At 50.6% G+C, this 27,215-nt stretch overlaps 2 protein-coding genes across 2 annotated transcripts in view; one reads left to right on the top strand and one right to left on the bottom strand.

Annotated features, from left to right (window-relative positions):
• Nucleotides 1-8,821: 8,821 nt before the first annotated feature.
• Nucleotides 8,822-13,501, bottom strand: LOC141933145 (melanin-concentrating hormone receptor 1-like). The gene is made up of 2 exons (XM_074847544.1): nucleotides 13,444-13,501; nucleotides 8,822-9,870 (listed from the first exon to the last, which is right to left on the bottom strand). Exons 1-2 carry the CDS (start codon nucleotides 13,499-13,501, stop codon nucleotides 8,822-8,824), a joined length of 1,107 nt encoding a protein of 368 aa, XP_074703645.1.
• A 13,373-nt stretch (nucleotides 13,502-26,874) lies between these two features.
• CASKIN2 (CASK interacting protein 2) overlaps nucleotides 26,875-27,215 on the top strand; it is a 34,713-nt gene continuing 34,372 nt past the window's right edge. The window contains exon 1 of the mRNA XM_074847329.1: nucleotides 26,875-27,063. The gene's annotated coding sequence lies outside the window, so the exon portion shown is untranslated. The remainder of the gene's footprint in view (nucleotides 27,064-27,215) is intronic.

Genomic DNA, 27,215 nt, shown 5'->3' with positions numbered 1-27,215 from the left:
TGCTAGTAATTCTGTAAGTCAGCTGCATGTCACTTAGCCAATCTCATACTCATCTGAAGCAATACTTTCACTGCTGGGTGATCTCTCCCAGCCCGTGGGATGTATCTGATATTTTTGCAGCTATTGGAATAAGCACATTTTAAAGAGTTAGTACAACGAGGTGATTTGGCAAGATTAAAGAAATGGAGGTTATGTCCTGTCTCTAATATATCAAGGCTCAGCTGATCTGCCTGATCCTTCACGCTGACAGGCTCGTCAGCACTGCAGCTTTTGTCTGTCACTTGTAATGCTGCAGACAAGTGTTTCTGGTAACTTTGTCTTTTCTTGAATAGCCCACTACTCTCTTCTGGTTCCCTTTCCTGTACTAAAGGACAGAGTCAAGATAAACAGTTGCTTTTCTCAGCAGTACTGTAGATTTTATCTGAGATGACAGCCTACACTTTCCAAGGATAAAATGGTCATCGGTATTCTTCTGTCTCCAGCCATCATCTGAGGTTTGGGTCATTAATGCTTGTAAAGTATTTGAAATTATTAGACTCAGTGAACTAGAGGGCAGCAACATGTCAGCTTTCCTCCTTGGCAGCTCATTTTGGTGGTGAAATCAGAGCCCTGAGATGTCAAACTCCACTCTTGGGCAGCCACAGAAGAAACTTTTGGCATGACTCAGACCTTGTTTTGCTTGGCTTTTCTCTAATCCCATGTCATTAATTTCAGTGGAGGCAGTGGTGTGAGTGAGAGCAGACTCTGGATTTCCTCCTGTGGCCGAGCAGTAAAGGGTGTCTGAGGCTGCCTGTGTAACTGGCTGGTTTCCTTGTGTGATCATGGACTGTTTGGTGCCTGTGATGGCCTGATGAGCATTACCCTCTTGGGTGCACGTGTGCAATGTGGAGGGTGCCATCCCATTTTGGAAGGGATTAAATTCCTGTCTGAACATGGGTGCTGAGGCTGGGTGGTACTCACACCTCTTCGGAGGGTCAGTTTGGTCCCAGGGCATGTTTGGCTCTTCAAGGCAGGTTCCCTGGTTAACAGATGTTCTAGGAGTGAGTTAGACTATGGGTGTGCAAAAGGGAGACATGTTATGGAAACACAGCAGAGTGCTTGGTGTCTGGTCCACAGCTGCCTTCTGTCTGCCCCCCCAGCGGTGTACATCACAGCTTCTGTGTTTAGATCTTGGTTTATAACCTCCTCCTCGTTCACTCTTTCAATCAAGCCTTTCCTCTCCAAGCACAGATGATAACTTGTGAGGTTTCACAAATGTGTGAATTGGGAATTATTGCTGCTAAAAAAACTTCTCTAGGCTTGAGGAAACTAAGGCAGCAAGAAGGAAAAGGGCAGACAGCCACAAAACAAGGGACTGAGTCTACCTGCCAGGCCTGTCTGGAAATTGTTGTAAAGAAATAAGCAGACACTGATGTAAACCAGGCCAGGTCTCACTGTGCAGCTATGTGGCCAGCTCAGCGCAGCCTTGATTGAGACCACAGTGGTGTCCTCCCTCATCTCACATCCATACACCAACACTTCTGCTATGTGCTTTAGCCAAATCTGAAGATGAGAAAATAGCAGGATATCAACAGTGGAGCTCTAATCCATTTCTAGCAAGCCTGAGCTTGAACACAATGCCATGTGGACAGGGCAGATGATAAAACAGGCTGCTGGTGTGGAGATGTGGGCTGTGAGTGGCTCGTGTATTAGCCAGGGGATGGGAGGTGGGCTACAGATGCTCCCAGAGCACCTCTCTGGGTGATGGGATCCCCGTTGGGGCTCCATAAGCCTGACGGCAGAGGGGCTCGGTAGGATCTGCCAGCCTGGACGTGGATGCACACCTGGGGGATCGTGGCTGACCTGTGGGATCTACTGTGGAAAGGTGAGGGAGATGGAGAAGTGCCCATCCAGCTTCCAGCAGCCTTGGGAAAAGCTCCCATTTGTGTCCCTTACCATGACAGTGTGTGATGCTTTCCAGCCTCCAAGGCAGCCTGGTGTCTCTGCAGGAGGGGGTCTCAGTTTTCTGCGTGCCCATTTCTTTGCTTTCTCACGTGCTCAGGTTGGCACTGGAGTCGCAGGGAAGAGGAGCTGCCCCCCTGTTCCAAAGGAGCTTGCAGATAAACAAAGGGGTCTCCAGCCATGTGGGTCCTTGTGTTGGTTCTTCTAAGAACTAACTACCCAAACCAGCCTCTTGTGCCATCCTGTAGCCTTTAGCGTATCATGAGATCTAGTAGGACAAGAGGTAAAGCCAAAACCTGACCATACTCAGCACAGCCCTTTTCCCAACTGCATAGAAAGCTGACCTGCTCCCCTTCCCTTTAAACCAGGAGTAATTAGTTATGCTGCAGCAATATAGTGAACAGCGATCTGGATTTGCTCAGTAAAGCCTCCCTGAGCATGCAGGAGACATCCTAATTACCCTGACTGGGCCATTACGATGCAGGGTTGATGGGGAGATGCTGGAATGTTGTTTTGCTTTTTTTCTTTTACCCTGAGTCTGAGAGTGTCAGCAAAAGAGGGGGGAGGTCTCATTAAAATCCCCCAAGAAAGAAGTGTAATTTATTTCACACCAAACAATTGATCTTTCCCATGCTGCAGAAAGACTGAATATTAATTCCAGCAAATGGGTCCCTTCTCATTGAGCTGCCTGTGTTTGTGTTCTTAAACCTAGAGATTGTGTCAGTACTGGCTGGGGGCCATGGCTTGGCACAAGGCATCTCAGCCCAGGAGCAAATGTTTCTGTGCTTTCTTCAGTGGCAGCGGTTGGCTGGGGAAAAGTATCTGGACTTGAATAAAAGCAAAGAACAGGCAACTTGTTCTCACTCTGAGAGGTGACATTTTACTCTTTCTCTTCTGAAGCAGTTTCCGTGTTGATAACATGACAAATTTACATTGCCAGAGCACTTGGAGGTCTAAATTGGGAATTATGGTCTAGAAGGTTGTAATGACTTGACCTTTAAAAAAAAAAAAAAGAGGGAGGGGAGGAATTTAAATCCCAAAAATGCTTTGTGCAATTTGAAATCCAACATCTTCATTTATGAGCAGACAGGAAGACAGACAGAGGGAACCCTGATGTGAACAGTCTGCTCCTTTCAAAACCTGTTTCCATTTCTCAGTGGGAGGGACCTGGCTTCTGGAGAAGACAGCAAGAACCAACCTCCTAATGGAATAAGATGATGGGAGCTTTAAGTAGCTCTCATCAGTGATAATTTCACCTGCCATTTCCATCATCATGCTTATCCCTGTTGAGTGCTCTATGCCAAAAATGTATGCAGAAATGATAGTGTTTGGCTTTCTGTGTTCAAGCCCCATGGGAGAAAAGGTAGAAGACTGCACCCCCCAGTCTGCAGTGGGATGTGGGTGTGAGAAGCACTGGTCCTGGATGAGGCAGGACTCTTCTTGCTGTGGCTGCCTAACGAGGGCTCTGCTTTCTCCTCTGAAGTGTCTGATGGAGCAGGGCACAGCAGCCCTGTGTTGCCAAGCTGTTGTGCTTCTAGCAGCATGTGTAGGAAGATAATTGTAAGACTTAGTAAAGGCAACTTAATAATAACCAAACACCAGAATAATTAAAATGATGTCACTAACTCTCAGCCTGCCTACCCTGTGGGTGGAAACCTGTAGGGGATCTTGTAAGAGCACAGGTTGGAGGGAAGGGCTGACTCATCTGTTAACTTAGTTTTAAGTGGAAGAAATAAGGTTTAAAGCCTAAACCAAAACCTCTGCATGTCACTGTTCAACTGAAACTTGGAAAAGTCCCTGCCCCAAAGGTGATTCTGTGGAGCCAGACCCTGCAGATCTCCTTTTCTCATGCAGTCAGTACCCAGGGTAGAGTCTGCTCCCTGTTGTCCTAAAAAACCTTCTGACTGCTGTGGTGTAAACTCAAACTCACCCTGGTGCAGGGGGCAGAGCTTGACTCCCATTTCCAGGGGACTGACCCTGTATGGACCTGCAGGATGGGACCTTGAGCCTTCAGCAGTGCTTTTGTTGTTCAGCTGCTGTGTTTGGGGAGGGCAATGCCGACATAGTCTGACTTCATTTTGGAGGAATCCTTCATACAAAGGCTTGACCCTAGGGAGTGTTGCTGTTACTCCAGCAGCATTTAGAGATGGTGAAAGGTACTGAGCTGACAACCCTGGAGGCTTTTCTAACCTGCTTGTCCTCAAGCATGTCCAGAAGTGCTTATGAAAGCAACACTCTCTGTGTACCATCATGCCTCATACTGAAATAAGCCACTTCTCAAGTGTAACTTTGCAGTTGTTGAAGCCCGGCTCTACCCTTCAGGAGAAGCCAGAGCTGCTGCTCTCGCATGAGCCAGACCAGGAGATCAGGAGTGGCAATTTCCATAGCCAACACAACTATACGAGTAGAAAGATGCTGTGAGAACAACTGTTGGGTCCTGTACAATTGTAGGAGCTGTTTTCCAAATGAGATATGGGTAGGGCACAAAGGTTCTAAGAGCAGGTATCATCTCCTGTGCCCTCCTGCATTCAGGGTCTATTATAATAGCTTAGTAAAGGTTTTCCCTCCAGTGGTGCAGTGAGTTCCCTGTTCAAATGCTGCCCTGTAAATACAGCTTCAAAATACATCTTCTGTTGCCTGGAAGCACTGAAGGGCCCCCATCTGCTGGAGGAGCCCTCCAGTAGGAGATGGGGGCTGTAGATGTGACATCCCTGCCCCTTTACTTCTCTACTGTTGATGAGACTTTCCTTTGTGGTACCCCCTCCCCAGCCCTGAAGCAGGGATGGAGCAAGTGGCAAGGCTGTAGGGGGGGTGTCAGGGTTTAGTTGTGTTGGTCTACTAATGGGAGGTGAGCAAGAAAGGGTATTGCTGTGTGGTCCCTGCATCTGGCAGGAGGACTAACGCAAAGCGAGTGGGCTGGGAACGTATCTGTACCTGCCGCGTGGCTCCTCTCCCACCGGTGAGTCTGTTGAATGAAATGCATCCAATTAGCAACCCAGGAGGATTGATGAAATGTGATTAGTCAGGTTCTGGCTGTGTCCCAGGGGCCAGTGAGTCACCCCACCTTTCCCTCCTCCCCACCCAGCGGCCACCAGCATTGTGCCTGCTCTCCACCATGGCTGCAGTTTGCTCCTGGGCAGGTTTAGCTGTGCAGAGACTTCAGGCTGAGAAGGGTGGCCAGGGCAGGAGGTCACCAGCCTGCTGCCTAGCAAGGCTTTGGGGACCTCAGCTCCAGCTTGTCCTTAGGGCTGGCTTGGCAAAGCTGTGACTGTGGGAATGGCAAGAGTATATTTTGCTGCCTGGTGTGGACACAGGGATAGTGGAAAAGAGACAACTGAGAAGGGTGAGCTGGGGACGGAGTCCTGCAGCGACCAGCCAAGGAGGGCTCTGTCACTAGCTGGGAAAGTAGGAGTAAAAGTAACTGGACCATCTGCCCCTTGTGGGAGTTTATTGAGAGCAGAGCTGTGACATGTGGCTTCAGTCGCACCTCTAAGGACAAGGAGGGGAACAGGAGGGGGTGGAGAGTGAATCCATCTGTCTGCCTGCTGTCTGACAAAGCAGCTTGCGAGCACACGGGAGAAGTGCCGGCAAAAAGAGCTGAGAAAATTTGTCTCATCCAGTGTAGCGGGCTGTTGATCCAAACAACTAGATTGAATAGCTTCTATCACTCTTTGGTTTTGGGGGTGTTTTCCTTCTGGTTATTTAGCTAGACTTCCTTTAGTTTCTCTCAAGCAAGAGAGACAACAGGCTGCGCATGGGAGTCAAGACTGCAGGGAAACATGCTGCATTATCTCTGTGCCCTTCTCACCGCGCCTTTCAGACAGACCTTGCAGCACTTCAGCTGCCTATCTCTGTGCGAGTAGCTGTGTCCTTTTCTACTTAGCGATGCCTTTTATTTGGGCTCTGCCATCAGTAACCGAGGCACTGAGACGGGGGGAGTCGCATAATACAAAGCAGAATAGACAAAGATGTAAAGCTGAACACAAACCAGAACATCAACAGACTCTCCAACTTAACAAAGCTGGCTCTGAAAAATAGACAAAAGGGGTAGGATGTTTGGAGCAGGTCACACCAAGGTACACAGAGACTGTTTAGCTACTAAAAAGGCCTTACCTTACCCCCTAGGTAGGAGGACGCTTCTGAGGGCCCTTGATTAGTTTGTCTTCAAAGGAGAGACTTTTGTTCATCTTGCTCTGTGCTTTGGGGTGGTTTAGGGAAGATGGGGAAAAAGTCATATGTTGTCTGTGTTCTTTGCTAGTTTGCTCACTGTCTGTACCTCTCTTCCCAACCTCCCAGCACATCCACAGGCATCCACATCCTTGTCTTCCCAAGGTGTGTTTGCCACAGCTTTTATGGATGTACAGGGAAAGGGAGGGACTCCACAGTCAGTATTTAGACATCTGGACTAGGAAAACCCTTGGGGACAGGCAGGAGGAACATGAGGGAATGGAAACCATGAGCCTTTGCAGCGTGGTGGGAAGGGGCAGGTGCCTCTGCTGGGACATCAGGTAAATGGGAAGCCTTGTCCCTGGTGTTGGGACTAGGTCTCTCTAGCATGGCTTCTGACCTCACATGGATGAGATCTAAAAGAACTTCAGCACGGGAATGTGCCCGTGTACTGTGCCTTGACTGCAGTGTGATGAGTTCTGGAAAAGGTCTACCCCACAAAGACCCTTCTGAGTGTTGCACCAGCTGGTTCTGGCTTCCCTTCTTGGTTAGCCCATGGTGCCTCTGTGGTTTTTAGCACATGGCTTGGCCACTCTGGGTCAGACTGACTCACTTCAGATGGGAACAGACTGGTTCAGCCGTAAAGACCTTTACTGTGTAAGCAAGATAATATCTCTAACGTGCTGCTCTCTGAGAGCCCTGACAATTCAGTCTGTTTTCACTTTCCTCATACTTTCCTCATTGCTGATATTAACGGAGGGGAAAAAACCCACCCAGCCATTACCACCTCTTTTCACAGAGAAGGTGCCAGTCCTCCCCTTAACTTCCTTATGGGAGAAAGGTAACACAACAGCTTCCCTCATTCTCAGAGCAAGTCTGGTTTGGCACAACTCGCATCTTCCTTGATTTTCCCTCCCAAGCCCTTTGGGGAGAGTACTGACCAAAGAGCAAAGCAGCTCCATGAAAACCAACAGGTGAAAATTCCTGGCGGTTAAAATGGGACAAAGCTTTTAAAGTCATAAAGCTTGAAAGCTCTGTATGTGTTTGTCTGGCTTTATTGCCCAGGGACATGGGGGTGAAAAATTGACAAGATACTGTACAGTCACAGTGTGGATGTGCTGCTGCGGTGGGTGCAGGGTGACAGAGCCTGGGATGAAAATACAGAGAGACCCTGTCAGGAGGTTTGTTGGATGACTTGAAAAGTGAAGTGCTCTGCATCTGATGATGTCAAAAGTACCAGTGTGGCACACCAGCCTGCTTTGATTGCTAGAGGTGGGTTAATGGCTGTGTGTGTTCTCTACAGGGTGTAGGCCAAAGTATTGGCTGTACTTAAAAATACCTACGAGTGTGGGGGGTGTGTGTTAGGTGCACCTGTAAGTGTGCATGTGCCTTAGAAAGTCCTGTGCACGTGACGCAGTTCTGCTCTGTACCTGTGTAAGGGTGAATCAGTCTCTGTTCTGGGTATATTGTGGGTGGCTGGTGGCATGAAACCATTAAGCATGGTAACAGATTCTTTTGTGCTGTTTTACGGTTTTAATTCCTCTTTATATTAAATTCATCTACAGTAACCAGTTCCTCCATGTTTGACAAAGTGTTGAACAATGCCTGTGCAGTCCCCTGGGAGCCCTGCGCAGGCTCTCAGTGTAATCCACCGCGTTTAGCTGACCTGTGCTGTCTTTTCTCTAGTCTTTGTAGCAAGCAAAGTTATTTCCTAACCTCTGACTGTTAAAGCCACATATACAAAATGCAGACATTTAATTTACCCTCTTTAAACTTTGTAAAGTACTTGTTATTTTGAGGAAGCTGCATAAACAACTCTGCTTCCTCAGAGCTGCCTTTTCACAGCTTCTTGCTCCACAGATCTCGGCACATTGTGTTTTTTAAAACCCTCTGCCTGGGGTTCCCCAATGGCCACGCAGACTGTGAGGCACAAGAGCAGCATGAGGAACTAGCAGTGTGAAAATCTCCTCACTGGCATGAAAAGCCACAAAGCTGGTGTTAGCAGCAGTAGTTTTGAGAATTGTTTGCAGTCCCTTGAAGCAGTGCAATTATCTGCCTGATTTTGCTTGAAATATTTAGGATTAGCATCAAAATTAGCTAGTTCTTGAAAATGTCTTGGTTGCCAAAGAATACAGCCCACTGGAGGCAGAAGGGGCTGAACCAAAAGGCCAAACGACAGACCTAGGTGAGACTTCTGGCCCCGAGATCTCTCAGCTGTTTGCTTCTAGGATATGAGCACAGCCATCAAAGTTTGCAGGTCAGATTTCTTATAAAAAATAAATATATGACACTGTTTCAAAGATTTGAGTTTTGAATGAAGAAGCTCTATAGTAACATGATGCTTAGGAACCCCGGTCAGGCTGAGAGGCGAGGAATCATTGGGTAGTGTTGTTGAGAGAGGTTTTACTCCTCCAGGGTGAATATTCCCCCCTGAAATCCTCTTTCTGTCCTTTCTTTTCCATTCTCTCTGGGGGCCCAGTGTCTTGTATGATAGAGTCCTCCTGTGCAGGAGTGGAAAGAAGCAGCATAATGCAGCATCTCATAGGCCAAGGGCAGTGTAGGAGCAGAGCCCTGCAAGGAAAAAGGGGGGCACCTGGACTCTTGGAGGCGTAAGCTTGTAGTTCATACGCTTCACCAAGAACTGCTTGAAGCTGCTGCTTCTCCATCGACTTACAGATCTGAAGGCTTTCTGCTGTGGTCACTTCAGAGTGCCCTAGTGAACAGCCACAGTCACAGGCAGTGAACGTGGGGAAAAGTCCTCCAGAAACTGAGTCTGCTGGGTGGATTCTGGTGCCAGTTTCAGACACATGCTGGCCTCTGTCATGCTGTTGTTATTGACAGAGCTGCTGTTGCGACATGGCTCTTTTGCGGGGCGGATGGCCACTAAGAACTGGCGCTTGAAGGTCTCGCTGAGGGCAATGTAGAGGAAGGGGTTGAGGCAGCTGTTGGCGTAGCCCAAGCTAATGGCAAAGTTGTAGGCATAAAAGAAGGCCATGGATGGTGTGTCGATGCCGAGGTGAACCAGCTGGAGGATGTAGAAGGGAGCCCAACAAATAAAAAAGGCGGAGCAGATGGCAACTGCCATGCGGGTGACTTTCTTTGTACGTACCCGGAGGCTCCTTTGGGGTAGTGGGACCACAGTGGTGGCCATGTGCTGGAGGATCTTAAAATAAACCACACAGATTACAATCAACGGCACAGCAAATGCCAGCATGAACTGATAGAGGGTGAACCAGTAGATATCAGTCTCTGGGTTGGGAAGTAAGAGAGCACAGCGGACAGTCCCATCCTCCAGAGGCATAAGACCTGCATACATCCACACGGGAATGATGGTCAGGAAGGAGAGGAGCCACACCAAGCAGATAGCTAGAGCTGCCACACACGGGGTCCGGACATAGGTAGATTTTAGAGGGTAGACAGTCGCCAGGTAACGGTCTAGTGTCATCACGGTAAGGATGTTGGTGCTGGTGATCTGGCTGTTTGTGTCCAGGGCGGTGATGATGGTGCATAGGGGAGCTCCAAAGTACCACGAGCCATTGCCTAGGAGCTGGTGGATGAGGAAGGGCATGCCCAAGAGGAAGAGGAGGTCCACAATGGAGAGGTTGAAGATGAAAATGTCAGGCACGGTCTGTTTGCATCTCAGCTTCTTCTTCTTAACAATAGTGTAGATGACAATGAGGTTCCCCACAATGCCCAGGAAACAGATGATGCTGAAGAGACTGGGCATGATCACATTGGTGTACGGTGCTGGCTTCTCTGCTACTGCCAAAACAAACCAAAGCAGTGAGTGCAACCCAGAGGCAAACTCTTTACATCTCTGTGTGCTTGCCCTGTCCTGCAGCTGCATCGCCCCTCAAAGATGTAGCTTGGAATGATATTTAAGACTCTCTGCAGTACTTGGAGAGGCTTAGGTGGGGATTTGACACTTCCTTCTCTGCCACTCAGTACATGCAGCACACCAGTCAAATCTGGCCATGTGTAGGCATCTTTCCTCAGCTCTCCTGATGTACTTCTGTCCTGCTCTGAAACTCCCCAGCTCTTTTTGGAGGGACTAACATCTGACTGGTGTGCCTCTGCAGTCACCAGTGTCTGACAATCGATAGTAACTTTCATTCCAAGGACCAGTGTCTGGCCATTTTTTGAGGGGAGTGAGGCAACTGGTGCTTTGCACATTGGAGAAGTAAAGCCTCTATGTGGGTGCCAAAATCTGGATGTAGTCAATGCTCAAGCTGTTGTCAGAAAGCTTCAGCTCATCTGTTGGGTGGTTTATCTGTTGTACAGCATGAGACACAGAGTTCATTGGCCGTGCAGGCAGATGACTAACACTTATCTATATTGTGAGATCTGGGACTATACCCTGGCTGTGTCCCAGCTCTGCTGTCAGGATTAGGTCAGAGCATGCACTCCTTTCCACCTTCCTTCCCTGCCCCTCTCTCTAGTTTCCTTTCTAGAAAGAAATCCAGGTGTGTGGCCAGACAGGGATTTGGGAGTATGTTTCAGAGTGGCCCCTCAACAGGGAATGTCCTAGTTCTACAAGGAGAAAATCATAGCTTAAAGCTGCTGTCTCTGAGTTGTGGATGTAGGTGGATTTCCAAGGAAAAAATCTTGCCTGATAACACTTAACTTATGAGCACTGATGCTTGACTGTTGCTCTTTGGGGTGGGAGGCCCAAACATAATCAAATTCACATTTTCCTTGTCCCTAACCAGGCTTTAAAATCACATTTTAAAGCCACAAGCCCTCAGTGCCAACCAACAGGGATTTCTGCTCTTGGGCACGGAAGGTGGTGTCTAAGGCACTGACTGTGGTGTGTTCTGTTCTGCAAGACTGCCATGTGCAGGGTGTGACAGAGTCTGAAATCATCCTTCTCAGCTGAGGCAAATATCATTTCATCTCATTACTACTCTCCTATGAGACCTGGTGTTGTTTCTTCTAGGGGAAGGCTTTGTGTGAGTTATTTGTGTGACTGTCACAAAGACATGCGTGACAGCCCCTAAGCCTAGACTGGCATGTATCTTTTGTTAGATGATTCAATGTGGTGTTAATTGGAAATGCTTTTAGTCACTGTACTATTCCATCTCCTTAGCAGCCTACACCTGTAGGAGAAGTGGGGAACTGTCCTCCAACAGACCCTAGAGAAAACTTGAAAATGAGATTAAGTGAAATAACATACTCATAAATGTTGTCTCTGCCGAAGCGGTGTCTGTTTGCTGAGGTGGTATTTGCTGACTTTGACCACTAGAATTCTTGAGTACAAACTGCTCTAGATTTACTCTGGTGTGACAGAGAAGCTTGACTGAATTGGCAAAATAACTGGGGCTACACTGCTGGCCTGGCCTGTGGCTGGAAAAGGGTGCACCATATCCACTCTATGTAATATCTCAGTGCTCTTAGAAGTGGGACATGATGAGCTGCCACTGCCTCAGTCCTTCTGGCACTAGGAAACAGCCAGCTTAGGCATAAGCAATGTCAAGGACAGAATCCAGTAGAGCAATTGCTGCACCATTTTATCTGAAAGCCTCTAAGCAAATGATGGAAAGAAGCCAATGAGGTACAGGAGAACAGGCAGGGGGCTGAAGGTGAAAGATAGGCTTAGATGATAAGAAAAAAATCCTGGTCCAGGCCATTTGTGGGGGTTTAAATGGTCCCCTTTCCTCCTGGCCGCTCATTAATGTGAGGAAATGTCCCATGCTACATGGCTTTTGGTAGATAACATACTGTCGTCAGCACCCTATTGAGGCCTGATACTCTTCAGCATCCAGGCTGTGCACCCCCTGAACATCCAGACAGATCTCACCTCCTTAATGCTTGAAGATGGCAGATTAGAAATTGCAAGACAATGACTATGGTCCTGCTGTTCCTCATGTAGCTAATATGAGTTCTGCTCTCATCTCTTTTAGCCCCGAACTTTGTTATGAATATGGTGGGAATGGAGTGTATGAGTGAAACGTACAGGTCACATGGTTAGCTGGAAATTGGGACAAAATGTCCTTTTCCTGCAGTATAATCAATACAGTGCTCATGGTGATCCTGTAACATTTGGAATGAGCTCAGCTGGCCTTAAAGCAGAATGTGGGCATGCCCAAAGGCTTCGTGTGAAAGGTAGTCTGTATAGAGCAGTAGCATCTTCCCTGCTGTTTGTATTTGTACAAGCAGGACCTTCAAGTGTTATTAGCTGGCAGCTAGTGTGAAGCTGTAGTTCATGGGTGTATTATAGGGTGGAGTCAGAAGTGGATGACTGTCAAATACTCAAAAGTTATCTCTTTTCTAAAGCTTCTTTTGTCTTGAGATATCATTGAATCTGAATTTTCAGTGTTGTTTCTGTGCACATTCAAGTGGCTGTACTTTGTTTACTGAAACAGATACCATAGGCATTGATTTGTCCTTGCTTGTAGATCTGTGGCTGCCCTGTTACTCTTTTTTAAAAGTCCCAAAAGGAACTGCACTATGTGAACTGAATGAGGACTGGATTAAATTATTTCTTTTTTTCCTCTAAAGTGATTGTTGTCCTCAGCTTTGCCCGGATACATAAGAAACTAAATATTTACTGCATTTCAGAAGGAAGCACCTAAGGCACACTTTCAGTTTATAAAGGACACGCTGGTGGAGAGGGAGTCAAAGACCACATCTATAAAACACCTTCTGTTGAAGAGTTTCACCAACTTGCACCATCAAGAATTGGCCTGCCTGACCCTAAACTATTGATTTGGGAACAGTGGTAGCGTGGAGAAAACAGGCGACTGATGAGGATCTCTGCTCCCCTCTCCAGCGATGTCACCTGCTCTCTGTGCCCCGTTCCCCCCCGCCCAGCTGGGTGGTTCATCTCTTCCCCGCAGCTGAGACCGCGGGCTGCTGGAGTTGTTACGGTCTCGCAGCCAAACGGCAGCGAATCGCTCCCAGCCGCTGGGGCCAAGGGTGGTGGCCGGGCTCTGTTTTGGTGCTGTGCGGTGTCCCGGGAGGGGGGGCTCGGGCGCGGGTCCCCCCCAGCCCCCCGAGGGGGTCCCCCCCAGCCCCCCGAGGGGGTCCCCCCCAGCCCCCCGAGGGGGTCCCCCCGCCCGCGGCGGGCCCGGAGCTGTCCGCTCTCGGGTGCTGAAGGTGGCTCGTCCCGGCCGCCAGCCGGGGGGGGGGGGGATGCGGGGGGGGGTGTCGGGTCCGTGTCCCTCTGCTCAGTCTCTCCCACTTCTTGGGGGACTTCTTGGCGTACCCGCCGGCCCCGCTGAGAACGAGCAGCGCAAGAGCCATGTGCAGGCAGACTTTGCCCCCCAAAGGTCTCTGCCACCCCCCCCTCCCTTCCCCGGAGGGTCCCCTCCGCCCCGCGCAGCCCCTGAGCCTCACCTGAGCCGTTCCGAGCCTCCGGCGCGGAGAAGTTGCGGGAGGAGTTGGCGGGGGCCATGGCGGTGAGTCCCGGTGCCAGGGATAGACAAAGTTGGGCAAGTTCCCTCGGTGGATCCGCAGTGGCCAGGGGGTGGTGTGTGTCCCCCCCCGCCTTCCCCTTCCCCCGGCGGGGTGCGGGGGGCAGGAGCCCTCCTGCAGCCGGCGAGCAGAAGCTGCGGCTCGGCTGCGCCGCGCTCCGCTCGCCCGCTCTCGCCCCGCCGAGCCTCCGCCAGCCACGTCGTCAGCGAGCGAGCACCCCTGCACCGCCGGGGGGGTGGCGGGAACGGCGGGGCGGGGGGCTGGGCAGTGCCTCGGTGGGGCTGCGACCGGCGGCCCCTCACATCCCTCCCCCGTGCCCCCCCGAAGGGATGGCTGGGGTCTGTGCCCTCCCAATTACAGCCAGCCTGCTCTCGCTATCATCAGTAGGAGTATCAGATTTTGCCTTTTAATTAGCTCTGATCTGCTGCCTTCAGCGTGTATTTTTCTCTCTTGCAGACACACATGCACTTTTTATTCCTGAGTCACAGGCACATCCCCGCTAGTGAGGCTGGGGGATGTCAAAGCACCAAATTGCCCACTGAAAACTCTGTTGCTTTGACCCTCTGACCCCCTCCAACTCTAATTTCAAGCTGAGACACTTCACTTGTAATTAATTCTCTGCTGTTTTCTGCTGTTCCACTTCTTGCCACAGTTCGTTTGCTTCCTAACTCCAGAAATTAGCTCTATTGCTAGCTCAGATTTTATTTGCGTTCAACTGGGTTTTTTGCCTTAAAAATACGAGGCAAGAACCTCCTTGGGTTTTGAGAAGCTACTTGGCTCTTTTTCTGTGCCTTGCCAGAGCAGTAGCCTGCTCTTTTTTATGGCTTTGAGCTGACGATTTTGTTGTGCTTCCTGCTCACTGTTTATACATGAGTTGGATTCCTCCATTATGGTTTGATAAATCACGTTACCAGGGCTAAAGGATCATTCTGTACCTGAAACGCAGAACGTTTCCTGCACTGAAAAAGCACGATACCATGTCAGAAGTCTGCAAGAAAACCAGCAGCAGCAGGCAGTTTTTCTCTGTGGTGGAGTGCAGTGTAGGGGATTGGGTTTGCTTTGTGAAAACTACATCTGTCTGTCTGGAAATCTGCCTTGCTCCTGTCTCTTTCTCTGTAGTTGTAAAGGCTGGCATCAACTGTAGGGGCCATTTTTTTGGAGCTTCAAAGGGCTGTATCAATCAGGACTAAAGTCATCTGTACCATTAAAAATGAGCTCCAACGCACATACCAGCACCAATCCCAGCATGGGCTGTAAACCAGATTTGGCAGCAGCATTTCCAGTATGGACCTTTTGCTATGTAAGCCAAAGGAGTTCATCATTATTAGGTTGTCCTCTAGTGGACCAGCAGCAGACAGAAATCTGGAGCATGCTTCATCCAGGCATTGTAGCTCTTAGGAATTGGAGACAGTCTGGGGCCAACTTGTCTGCTACGCTGTGATGTTGTTGTTGAGTCTCTGGAGTCGCCTCAGTCAGTGATTTGCCCACGAGGTTTTTCCCTAGCAGATAGCCATGGTATATACTACACTTTTAAACCTGCACAGCTTGCAAAAAGAGTGGTGTTTCTTAGTCACTTAATATTTTCTTAAAAGACCCTTTTGTTCCTCACATCTTGGGCAAATGTTTATGTTCATCAACCAAAGCAAGCTATGGTTTGCGTACTGGGATGGTGGACCTAAGGCAAGAGAGCTACTGTGAACAGGGTTCTGTCCTCTGCAGTGAGGGCCTTCGTGTCATTTCGCTTAATCCAGTCTCGAAGTACAGAATATGAGTGTTTGCATGGGAAACTGGTGGGCAGTTGCTATTCCAAACATTTTTCCTGCGTAGACAAGCTCCTACTCACTTTCCCTGGAGAGGAACAAGTTATCTTATAGCTTTCAAAGAAAGAACATTTAAATTTAGCAGTTTCCAAAGCACAGCATTATTTTTAATTTGCAATCTCAAATATTGCTGTTCACTTAGAAACCGCCTTGCATTTGAGGAAGCTGTAATTCCTTCTTCTCGGCTGTAGGGGCATAATAAACCGCAGCTGCTCCATCCCTGATGCACATGTGTCACAGCTGCAATGACAAAGCCGTGCTCAGCGCTTGAGATTCACTTCACCAGCATGGCTATGTGACTTTTATTATTGGGCTTTTATATTCAGACTTTGACAAGGTTTTGTTCTCCCTTTTTGCGATGTCAATAATTTATGGAATTTCATGCCCCAAAGAGGGGATGGTCTCTGTAAAATCAACCCCACCAAGTTGAAAGGGTAGAGAGAAGGAGATGAATATTAACTGCAGCAACTGGTGATGCACAGCCTGTCTGTGCATAGAGCTCGCCATTGCCAGGAGCAGGCACAGTAATCGGCTCATTATCTGGCTGAACACTTGGAGGCAGCAGCTCTCTGAAGGACTAGTTCTGTGAATGCTCATCTACTGGAAAATGCAGCTGGGACGAGCTCTCAAGGGACCCTGGGATATAGCCAAGGAGTTGTACTAACCATTCCACGTAATTACAAGGAAGATTGAGGCACTAACCCCTTGAAAACACATCTTAAAAGAGAGATACAATAATTAACATTTAAGCAGGGAACTGCCATCTCGACAGCCTAATGATGTGGATAAAGGTGTGGAAATGGAGCTCAGCCCTTGAACATAAAAGAAAAAAAATTACTTCTTCCTACAAACTTGGCATCACCACTATCTTTAGACCATCCTGTCTGCAACATCACTGTTATAAAGAAAGATAGTAATCTTCCAAAGCTGCTGCTAGGCAAATTCTGTGACTAGGGAATGAATCTGGCTGGTCTAACAGTGGTTTAACCCTGAAAGGCTCTTGCATTTCAGTAATGAGTTATATTTCCTGCGTCTGTCCCAGCTGGAAATCCTGTCTTACGCAACACGAGTAGAACCACAGCATCCCGTGGGGCAGAACGCAGCGCCGGCTTCTGTTACCACGCTACTGAAACCATTTCCCCAGCTCGTTTCACCAAATAATTTCTCATTAAATGGAGACTTTCTCATTTGCTAAATATTTATTTAGCACCTAGCTACTACTATGATTTGCACTCTGGAGAGAGGAGCCTTCACTAAAAGCCAAGTTGCAAATCCTCCCCTCTAACTCCCTGGTCGTCTTATTCACAGCTCCAGACTTACAGAGTGGGCCTCTGTATTTTCCTTGCTTAGCTCTTTGTCTTTGTTTATATTGATCAAATAGCCTGATGGGTGAAGCTTCACCCTTGCGGTGGCCTTAGGGGTAGGGATGATTTCATTCAGGATGTGTTAGACATGGTGTGTCAACCCTCCACGCTGGCTGAGTACTTGAATATTGTTGCCTCTGTCTGATAGCTGCACATCAGTCTCACCCCTTTTCAGGCAAGATTGGTAAAATAGTTTCCAACTACTGATCCGTTTTGCCTCCCTTGATTCTGTAAAGTGAGTCTTTGCTATCACTTCTCATCTACAGGGAAGGAAAATCTCATGTGGCAAAGTTAAATAATTTCACTGAAGCCACATGCTGAGCTTGAGGTCAAAAATTGACAGTAATTCTCTCTACAGCAGCGCTGGTTTAGGCAGCATCTTATCCATCTTTCTGCAATGATTATCCCAGCACAACTGTTTGTATCCTCACAGAGGGATGTCTGCTGAATGTAATCATCTGATTAAAAAAACCAAACACACACAGAAAACCCAAAGGTTTGAAGGAGTATCTTCATCAAGGCAACTTGATGGCGACTCAGGCGCTGCTGTCGTTGATCCAGATGTGTGCGGCATATATGGTCTGGCTGATTGGAGAGAAGTTGCTGTCCTGTTTTGATGCCTGATTCGATTCAGATCAGTGCTACTGTGTGATCTGGTACTGCCCTGAGCTGGTGTGAATGAACACTGAGCCACGAGCAAACCCCTGATTTCCCAACTCTCAGACTCTGCTTTCTCTTTTATGTGTGTGTCTCTAATGAACACAGGAGGGTGAAGCCCCCTTCTCAGCTGCTTGATAGTCACACATGGCTTTAGAGGAATACTTAGCTAAACAACTATCTAAACCTTCTTGTTATCCATGCTGGATTTCTAATTAATTAGCACAAAATGGGAATTTATCTGAAACCAGATGACTACCTCCTCTCTCCCTGCAGGCTTCCTGCCCTTGAAACGACAGGTCTGAGCTGCCTGGTCAGTCCTGGCTCATTCCAGTCCCACGCTGCTAATTTGAGGTTTTAGCCTTCAGCTTTTGCCCATCCCAGTTGCTTACAACGAGCCAAAGGCCGGGGCAGCAGCCTTCTGTGGTTTTGTTTTCATTGCTAAAGGTTAGATGATCCCAGAGACAAAAGCACGGCCAAAAATAACAAGAAGGGGCCAAGCAGGGTTTGCCCCGTGACAGGGAAGCCGAGAGGCTGGTGGGCTCCACGGCCATCCGCAGGCAATGTGCTGAGGTCAGGGATGCGGATGCGAGCTCCGTGAAACAGGCAGATCCCGTCGTCAGAGATAAGAAGCTGCCGGCAGCTCTTGACGTTGGACAGAAACAACCAGGAACCCCCAGGGAGGCAAATCCTGCCACAGGGTATATGCTGTTAGTTACTGTGCTTCCCTTTTACAAGAACAGGCATTAGCACGAGGAGGCAGCTGTAACCTGAATTCCTCCTGAGTCTGAATTGGGTGGGGAAAAGTTTTGGCTCAGATCTGTAGCTCATGGATAACTGCACGGGGCTCAAGAGGAGGCAGAGCAGGAGGGTTGATGCAGGGGGGGTAATGACCAAGAATAGATGTTTGCCCAACCCAAAATAAGTGCTCTGCCACCCTTTTCAATGAGAATGATGATGATGAACTTGGAAATGGAAATTACAGATCTGAGGTGAAGCAAAACTAAAAATCCCGGGAGGTTCAAGTCAGGGAGACGAGATAAACTTCAGTGAGTGCCTGGAAAGAGCTGTCACATGAAATTGCAAATCCAAGTGTGAGGATTTATGACAGAGCTAATAAAAAAAACAAAAAAAAAAGAGGTGGTGTTTTATAACTGGAGACTGCAATCCTGCTGCCTAATTCTGAGCAGGGGCAGGAGGGAGGAAAGCAGTAATAGCTGATTTTTGAGCTGCAGTACATTGAATCTACCTAAAGCCCAGTAAAGCATTTGATACAGCATCTCCCAGGAAATTCTTAGGTTGGAGAAAATGTGGAGAAGCACAAAATCTGTAAAACAAATAAGGAATTAAATCACAAGTGAGACTGAAATCTTGTGTTGTGAGGGGGACTGTTACTGGTGGTAGCACAGGATGGGAAACCCTCCTGACATGGCCCTGCAGGCCTCAGGGAAAGCTCCGCTCACTTCAGCAGTCAGGTTGCTGGAGCAGCCAGATGTTTCTTTCCTCTCTGTTTCCCCCCCTGGCAAATCAGCCATATGTGCCCTGTGCTGCTGCTGGGCATGGAGACGTCTGCTGGGGCTGGAAGCAGTGGCTGAGGGCGCTGGAAGGGGTGGGAACCTTTTAAAATGATAATGAAAAAGTAAAATGATGCTTGCTTATGAAAACAATAATTGGTAAACCACTTGGCCCCTTAGGCTGTTAAATGCCAAGAGCAGAAACAGACGTTTCAGCAATAGCAATCAGCATTTCTTATCAGCTGGGAGTTCATTAGTTGGAAAGACAGGAGAGGAGCAAGACGTGGGTTTGGTGTGAGCTGCCTGTTTAACATGGCTCAAAAAAAAGGCAAATGTGATTCTCATAGGGACCAGGTGAGAAGTTTCCCTGCCAGGAGTTACTGTTGTTGTGTAAGGTGGGGGTGAGGTTTCCTCTAGAAACCTGCATGGATTTTTGGTCTTTCGTGTCCAGGTCTACCTAAAAAGTTGAGCTGCAGAAAGACTAAGCAGGTCAGGGCAGAGTTGGGGTGCAGGGAGGTGACTGGGGTGGTGCTGGGGACAGGCAGACCTGGTACCATGTCCAGTTTTGCAGGTCAAGCTCACAGAACAAGATGCTTTCTGTGACGGTATTTCCTTTCAGACTCAATGCAGGTTTCAGGAGAAGGGTTAAACAAGCCAGAAGTTGACTGGTTTGCTGGTTGCCTTAAAATATTTGGAGAGAGTTCATCTGGATAAAAATCAGCCCCAAACGTTATTTTTGATTGACTCAGTTCCTGGAGGGTTTTGTGGCAGTAGAAGATGCAGATACATCAGTGTGATCCTTTCTAAATGTCCCAGTTTGCCACCAGGCCTCTTTCTCTCCCTGCTCCAATTTTTTCTGCTGTGTGAGACGGGCTGTTGGTGTAGAAGGCAACAGAGATATTTCTACTGCCTCCTGCCCTGGGTCATTCCTCTATGCAAAGGCCCCTTCCCACGTCTTGAGCCACTGTAGCCCTGTGGTTCAGTGCACTCGGATCCTGTTCCTGCTGGCACCGTTCATGGTAGCCTTGCTCACGCCTGTTTTTTAACTCCATGCCTTATTTTCCAGACTCGGGTGACAGTCAGTGCACCCAAGTAAAGCAAATCGAAATGTACTGTGCTAAGTTTTGTGTAAGAGTGTGTGTGTGTGTATGAATCTGGGCTGCTGAGGTTGCAGCCGGGGTTTTCAGCAGACCCAAGAAACCAGATCTATCTCTAGATCCAGGTTTCTTTCCCGTCAGAAAAACACAGTTAATTAAAGCCTTCTCCTGAAAGGAATTTCTTAGCCACACTAGAGGGATAACAAAGTGCAAGCCATGTCCTTAATCCTGCCCTTTCATCTCCTGGAAATTCCTTCCTCTCCTGTCTCTTTCTCCGTGTCCTGATTGTTAAAAGAAATGAGAAATAATTTCCACTTGGAAAAAACCCAAGACAACAAAACTCTAGCCCAGCTGATCGTGGCAGAAGCCAAGGAGACGGAAGCTGAAAGGAGGGAGCTGTTAATGAAGCATCAGTGGCGAGCCAGGGGCAGGAGCTGGAGCCCATCCAGATGGCACTGCTAATTCCCTGCATCCACTTTACACGCGTGTCCTCTCGGGGAAGAGCCCGGCCGTGCGGCCGCCCTCTGCAGCGCTGGTCAGCCGCAGCCTCGCCTGCAGCCCTGGGAGGGGATTTGCCTGGATTACTCCAGGCCTCCAAATTGGCTCATCCAAATTCCCTCCATGGATGAGGAGTGACATCTTCCCCGCTGCCCATCGAGGGGAAATGGAGCCCCAGACTTTGGTTTTCAGCATTTCATTCCTGCAGGGATGCATCAGTGCTCTGGTTGCTGCTCTCTCTCCAGCCATCCCTGCCAGCATGGCAGGGAAGGGCTGGGAGGAAGGAGCAGAGGGTGGAGGGGGCAATGGGAATGGGGAGCAGGGGTGCGTTGGCACGGCCCCATGGCAGAGCATGCTGTGGCCGGGCCAGCGGCACCCCATCCGCAGCCCGAGCACCCACAGCTTCCCTTCATCCCCTGTCAACCCAGATATTCATGTTTCCTGGCCTGACAGATAAGGCGGCCTCGCCATTAATCAAGAGGCCTGGAGAATGGGATCAACGTGAGGCAGGCGTGCTGCGGAGTTAATCTCCTTTACTCCCCGATGATGGATGGAGCTCATTGCAGACATTAATCAAGTCTGTGTGCGTGCACCGGGCAAAATGGATTAGACACTGTGCTGTTGGCAGAGGTGCTCCCCCAGCCCCTGGGCAATCCTGGAGGATGCCCAACACGGTGGCAGTGCTGGCTGGGACTGAAGTGCAGTAGCATGGACAGGTGACGGAGAGATTACAGCTGCTAGGTCCCAGGGAGAGCTTAGATGTGTCCCCACTTCTGCTTTGCAGGTGCTGGCTGCGCCTCTTTCTGGGGACTGGGCTGGGTGGTGGGTCCTGGCCATGACTGGACTGGGCTCAGCCATGGAGCCACTTTCCTAAATAACCTGCAGAAGCTGTTGGGATGGTTCCAGGTGCATCTGAACATCTCTGGTTCTGTAGCCCCCAGGTCTGCTCGTTACCCAGAGGAGACCTGGCTGTCTGTGTGGCAAAGCTCAGATGGGAATGGAGCTGGAGCATCAGGCAGCAGAAACCACCTGTGAGCCCCTGGAGACTCCAGGAAAGGGCTGTCCTGGATGAGCAGGAGTAGGACCCACCACCAGATGCCAGCCCTGGTCGTGGCTCTGCAGAATCCCATGTAAAAGGCTCTTTTCTGGTGTGAGATCAGTGCAGGGCAGAGATGAGGGAGATCATGCCCCAGCTCCAAACTGTGGTGTGGGCTACTTCAGACATTGTGGACTTGAGGAGCAGTGTCTCAGAGGCAAAGCAAGACTGTTGCAGATAACATGAGAAAAATGCTCTTCATCTGCTTCAGACTGGTGGCGGAGGTACTAGCCAGTGAAAATAACCTTAAGTCTTTGTCCTCTGAAGGGAGAAGCTCAGGCCCGAGGAAGCAGAGGGAAATGCCCGGTTCACAGACTGTGCTGTAGCACAAGTGTCACGCCACAGGGAACAGGGTATGGATTTCTATCTTAGCCATCCCACAGCACCTGCTTCTCCCTTAGAAAGGAGCGGCTCGGGGTATTCCCGGCAGGGAGCCCTGAGCCCCCATCTCTATTGAAGCGATGCCGGTGGCCCGCACGCTCCCTGCTGTGCGGCAGCTGGAGGTTGCAGTATTCACTGACAGCCAACGAGTTGTGGTTTTCTGATGATTAATGACACCTCCCTCCTCATGGGAGCCATTCAGCCTCCACGCTGCTGGATGATAACAGTCAGAGTGAATATTGGGCGTTTCTAGAGAATAATGCCCAGTGCAGGGACTGCAGTGCTGGGGTTGTAGATTGGTCTATTCTCCCCAGGTTGGTCCTGGAAGGGGACTCAGTTTCTGCAGGTAAATGTGCCTGACCTTCATTTCCAGGATAGGTACAAGTGGATGGACAGTACCAAGAGGATGTTCACAGACATTTTCTTTTTCCCTCTGCCTTAAGTGCAAAGCCCAACTGACATCAAAGCAACAGAAAGTCTAATCCCGTTTTGAATCAGAGCAAGCACACGCAGCGAATGTTAAACAGGGAATCCAGCAGCAAAAAAAGGGAGGATTATCTTTAATTTCCTGAGTGAGGGACTGAGCAAGGGAAACAGAGAGAAAAGAAAGGCACAGGACCAGAAAGAAGTGACTGTCAGCACAGGGAGGCTCGTGGAGGAGGAGGAAAGCGGGTGGACAGGGAGGACAGTGCGAGCAGCAGCACACGTGTGCCTGGAGAGGTGAGTCCGGCGGGAGCTGAGTGCTGGCACGTGGGAAGGCTGCTCCTGCCCAGAGCCCTGTGCCAGCACCGGCCTGAGTTCCCACGCGGATGCAGGGGAAGGGATTGCGTTCAGGGTTTTCTGTGCCAGGGCAGAGGCTGGTGCAGGCTGTAACTCCCAGCTTGCACGTGTTCAAGCTGAGGCTGCGGTTACTTTTCAAGAGAGCTCGGAGCTGGACTTCAGTGGAATGATGTAACCGAGGGCTGGTTACCTGATGTCACGTGTGCGCAGGGGGATTTCTTTGCTGTAAAAGACTGTAGCTGAGCAGAGCTTCCTAAATCACCTCCAAAGCCCTGTTACCTGCTGGAGAAGTGACTCTAGGTGAGGTTTATGTTGCTGTCAGCCACCAGCAGATACCACCAGCTCTGCTAAGGGCAGTCACTGCTGTTTTTCACACTATGGCTGATGTTCAGTTTTGTGGAGCGTGTGCCCATGGAGCTGTGTCCAGGTTCTGGCCTGGGGCTGGGATGTGTCCTGGCATTGAAGCCCTCCCGGCAGTGGTGGCTGGCCAGAGGCTGCAGGCAGCGGCTGTGCTGCACATGGTGTAGGGGCAGGAGGTGTCTGAGGCCAAACCAACCCAAACCACCCCTTTGCAGAGCCTGGTCCCTGGCAGCACAGCATCCTCCTCCTCCTTCGGGGCAGTGCATCTCCCTCTTGATCAAACCTTCTAATTTTTCTTCTTGGACTTCTTCTAGTAGCAGCTATTGCCAAGAGGGTTTTAAAAAGGCGATGGGGTAAATGCTGCATATGTAAACACCTTCTGTGTCTGAATCCCCCATCCTTCTCTAGGTGTACCCCTGACATTGCAGCCAGCAAGGTGGAGTGCTGAGTCAGGTGGGAAATGCCTGTCCTGGATGCAACATGGGAGGGGACAGATGCCTGTGGAGGAAGGGTCTCTGAGGCTGGGATGTGACTGCTGATCACCATGAATGACACTGAGACTTGCTGGGCTGTTTATGGACTCGGGCACCTTTTGGTGCTCAGCGAGCCAGGCACTGTGGGAATGAACGTCAGGAGCTGCAGGAAGGGCTCCTGGGGGTGGCTTTAAATCTGGACAATAACCTGCTTTCTGCTGTGGCCTGATTCAGTGCAGGAGAGGCTCTTCCTCACCCTGCTTCATTCTCAGCCCTCGCCTTCCCCCCTGCAGGACAGATACTGGGGTGCCAATGTGGGGTGGCACAGCCTCTGCCGCTTGTGGGTGTGCAGGTACCAGCCCCAGCCCCACTCCGACCCTGAACTAGGAGTGTCTGGGCAGTGGTATGTGCACACCTGCCCAGGGAAAGCAACCCTGTCTGCCTGTGGGAATCCTCCTCTGCCTGCACAGCTGCCTTCACTCCCATGTTAGTCTGAGCCTCCACCTGCCCTGGGTGCAAGACACAGCCTTGGGGTTGCAGCAGTAAGTCTTCGGGTCGAGCTGGGCACGTTCCCTGAGGTTTTAAACAGCGAAAGGAGGAGCCTGAGCCACAGCTGAGAGGGGAGAAGTATATCTCCATCCAGCTGGTTCATAACATACTTAAAATGTTTGGGATGTCTGGTATGGGCCTTTACAGGCCTCCTACCCACACGATGGGGATGAGATGGCTGTGACTTTCCAAGTTTGGCTTTTATGGGTGAGACTTGGGAGTGAGAGCCTTGCACTCTCAGATCTTGGAGCTGTGTCTGTCCCAGCCTCACCTGGAGCCAGTGCTGGCATTGGAGCTGCTGTGGATACTGCTGCATGTTTTGCTCCTGCCAGTGGGCTTCTTCCCTCCCTGGCAGCAAATGCATCACTGAGTTTTTTACCCCATCCTCAAAATAATCTCGGAGTAGGGAGGAGGGGTTTGCACAGCTGCTGGGGCTGTGAGACGAGCCAGGATGAGCTGTGGCCATCAATCGGCCATCCTAGACATGGGCTGGGGAGAGCTGGCAAAGCGTTGCGCAGTGAGTTGTTGAGTCAAAACCACATCTCTTGTAGGAGCAACTAATCTGCTCCTCCCCCTCAGCCCCTAACCCAAAAAAGCTGCTTTGAAATGTTTCATTGAATCAAAAAAAAAAAAACAACAAACCCAAACTCCTTTCCAATACTTTGCAAGGAGACGATCGTTGTAGCAGGGACCTCTAGATGGCAACATCGACCTGAAGCAGGAGCAGGGCCCCGCCGGACCCGAGCAGCCCGGCCCGCAGGGGAGCCCCCAGGCCCCGCACCCGCAGCGGGGAACACAAATCGGTGCTGCCTCAGGCACATTTCTTCAAGGGCTGAGGACAGGGCCGGCCCCTCAAGGGTGCCTGCACCCTGGAAACCTCCTAGACTGCAAACATCTTGCCCCAGTGAGGAGAGGCAGCAATACGTTAAGGGGGTTTCTCTGTAGTGGACACTCAATCGATGCTCTCGGCACCTGCTCCGCGGGCACAGGGGAATAAATGTCACGGTGGGTCTGTCGGCTCTGCAAGGGGGACGTGGCTGGAGCCGCTGGCAGGTCTTTGTGCTGGGATCACCCACCAGCCCTCCAACCTCCGAGAGTCCATGGAAAGCTGAGATATGTGATAGGAAATGGGGGCCACTGCCAGCTCATCCCCCTGTGCTGCCTGCCTGCGGGCAGGGCTGTAAAGCGAAGGCATCGGCCTTCGGTGTGGAGTCAGGAGCACCAATGTGTTGTTTAATGTTCAAAGGCTGCGCTAGAAATTGCGGATTTCTGGTAAATCAGGGTAAACCCTCCAGTGGCACCCTCTGTTCAAAAGGCTTGTGTGACACCAGAAACTGAAGTTTAACCACACAAGCATAACTGAAGCAACATAACCTTTGGGTGGAATATCGGTGCGGCATGTCCTTACTGCGGTGTGAGGGTGTGCTGCCAGAGGTCACTGGGCTGGAAAAGTCCTACCCCTGCCTGAAACAGGACCCACAGTTTGTACAAAGCAAGGCCTGGGCTCCTCTTTTGCAAAGGGGGTTTAGTTTGTGCTCAGGGAGCTGCAAAGCTTAATTAAGATCCTTAAAAGGACAAAAGGTGCTACATAAATTCAGGGGATTATTATAAATGTCACTGCGCTTTACAAGCTCTGGCAAAACTCACAGGAGGAATAACAAGACATTTAACTTCGCAGCCCTTCCTAGCAGGGCTTCTACGGCTTCGTGCTTCAACATAGCAGCCGTAAAATGTTGACATTTATAATTAGATGTGCATAATAATCTCTTTATTCCTGAACTGAAAAGACAGGGTGTGTCTTGAAACGTCAGTTCCTCCTCCTGGCCGAGGATCCCTCTTACTGGGATTGCTCACGAAACCATCATTTGGCAAAATGTCTCGGGGCCTGGTTCGAAGTGGTGCTGGATCTTTGCAACTCCCCCGGGGAGCTGTGGGCTGGGCACTTAGTGAATAAAATCAAAGCCTCCGTGTGTTTTAATCTGATTAGTTGATGATAATCTAGGGGTATCATGTAGCAAAAGCTGTCCAGCTTTATTAGGCAATCTCTTGTTTTAAGAGAACTGTGCTCAGGGGACTGTTGAGGACTGGCAGAAATGGGTGATTTTGGGTGGTTTTTACTGCGTTGTGAGAGTAGAATGAATTTGGGGCTTGGACAGCTGGGCAGCGATGGATTTTGGTCCCGTGGGTGCCATCAGCAGCTTTGTGCAGCCCCTCTGCCAGGGTGGTCGGTGGTGGAGGGGGCAAAGGGCTGCCCGGGTCAGACGGGGGCTGGAGGTGGGGGATCGCCACTCCCCCGCCCCGGGGCCAGTCCCCGAGCACCGGGTCGGAGGTGGGGGACCTCCCACCGGGGCCGGTCCCGGAGCAGCGGGGTCGATCCCGGGCCGAGGGTGGCGGATCGCCCCCCGGGGCCGGTCCCGGAGCACCGGGTCGGAGGTGGGGGACCTCCCACCGATGGCCGGTCCGCAGCACCGTCTCGGTCCCGTAGCACGCCGGTCCCGGGCCGCCTTGGCTCTCCAGGCAGGCCCCGCTCAAAGCGAGCCGCTCGCCCGGGAGCCCCAGGGGCATCCCCGGGGCGGGAGCGCTGCCGGTACGGCGGGCTGCCGCGGCCCTGCCCCTGCCCAAATCTGCCGGCGCATCACGGTGAGTGACAGCAGCCCCGGCCCTGCCCAGCCCGCACAACCCGCCGGGCTTTTCCAATCAGGCCGGGCCGGGGAGGGATTTCCTGCCGGGACGGGGCCAGCCCGAGCGGGACTTTGCCGAGCGCTGAGCCGCCCTGCGAGCCGGGCAGCCGGGACCGCGCCGCTCGCCCCGCTCCGCTCCCGGTCCTGGTCCCGGTCCGGTCCTGTCCCGCACAGCTCGGCGAGTTGCTGCTCGGCTCGGTACTTCTCGGCGTGGCTGGGTCCGGAGCGGTACCGCTCGGCTCGGCTCGGTTCGCCCCGGTGTGGGCGGGCAGGTGAGTGGGGCCGCCGGGCCCGCCGGGCTCCGGCCGCTCGCAAAGGCAGCGGAGCCGCTCGTCGGGGTGGAGGGGGTGTGTGTAAAAAAATCCTTTTCTCCCTCCAAGAAGGGAGCGGCCCAGCCCAGGTCCTGGGGGGGGGGGGGGGGGTC

The sequence above is a fragment of the Strix aluco genome, chromosome 21 (assembly GCF_031877795.1).
Source record: "Strix aluco isolate bStrAlu1 chromosome 21, bStrAlu1.hap1, whole genome shotgun sequence".
In the NCBI taxonomy this organism is placed as follows: domain Eukaryota; kingdom Metazoa; phylum Chordata; class Aves; order Strigiformes; family Strigidae; genus Strix; species Strix aluco.
Note: the sequence above shows the minus strand (reverse complement) of the source record. Positions and strands in the feature narration are given on the sequence as shown.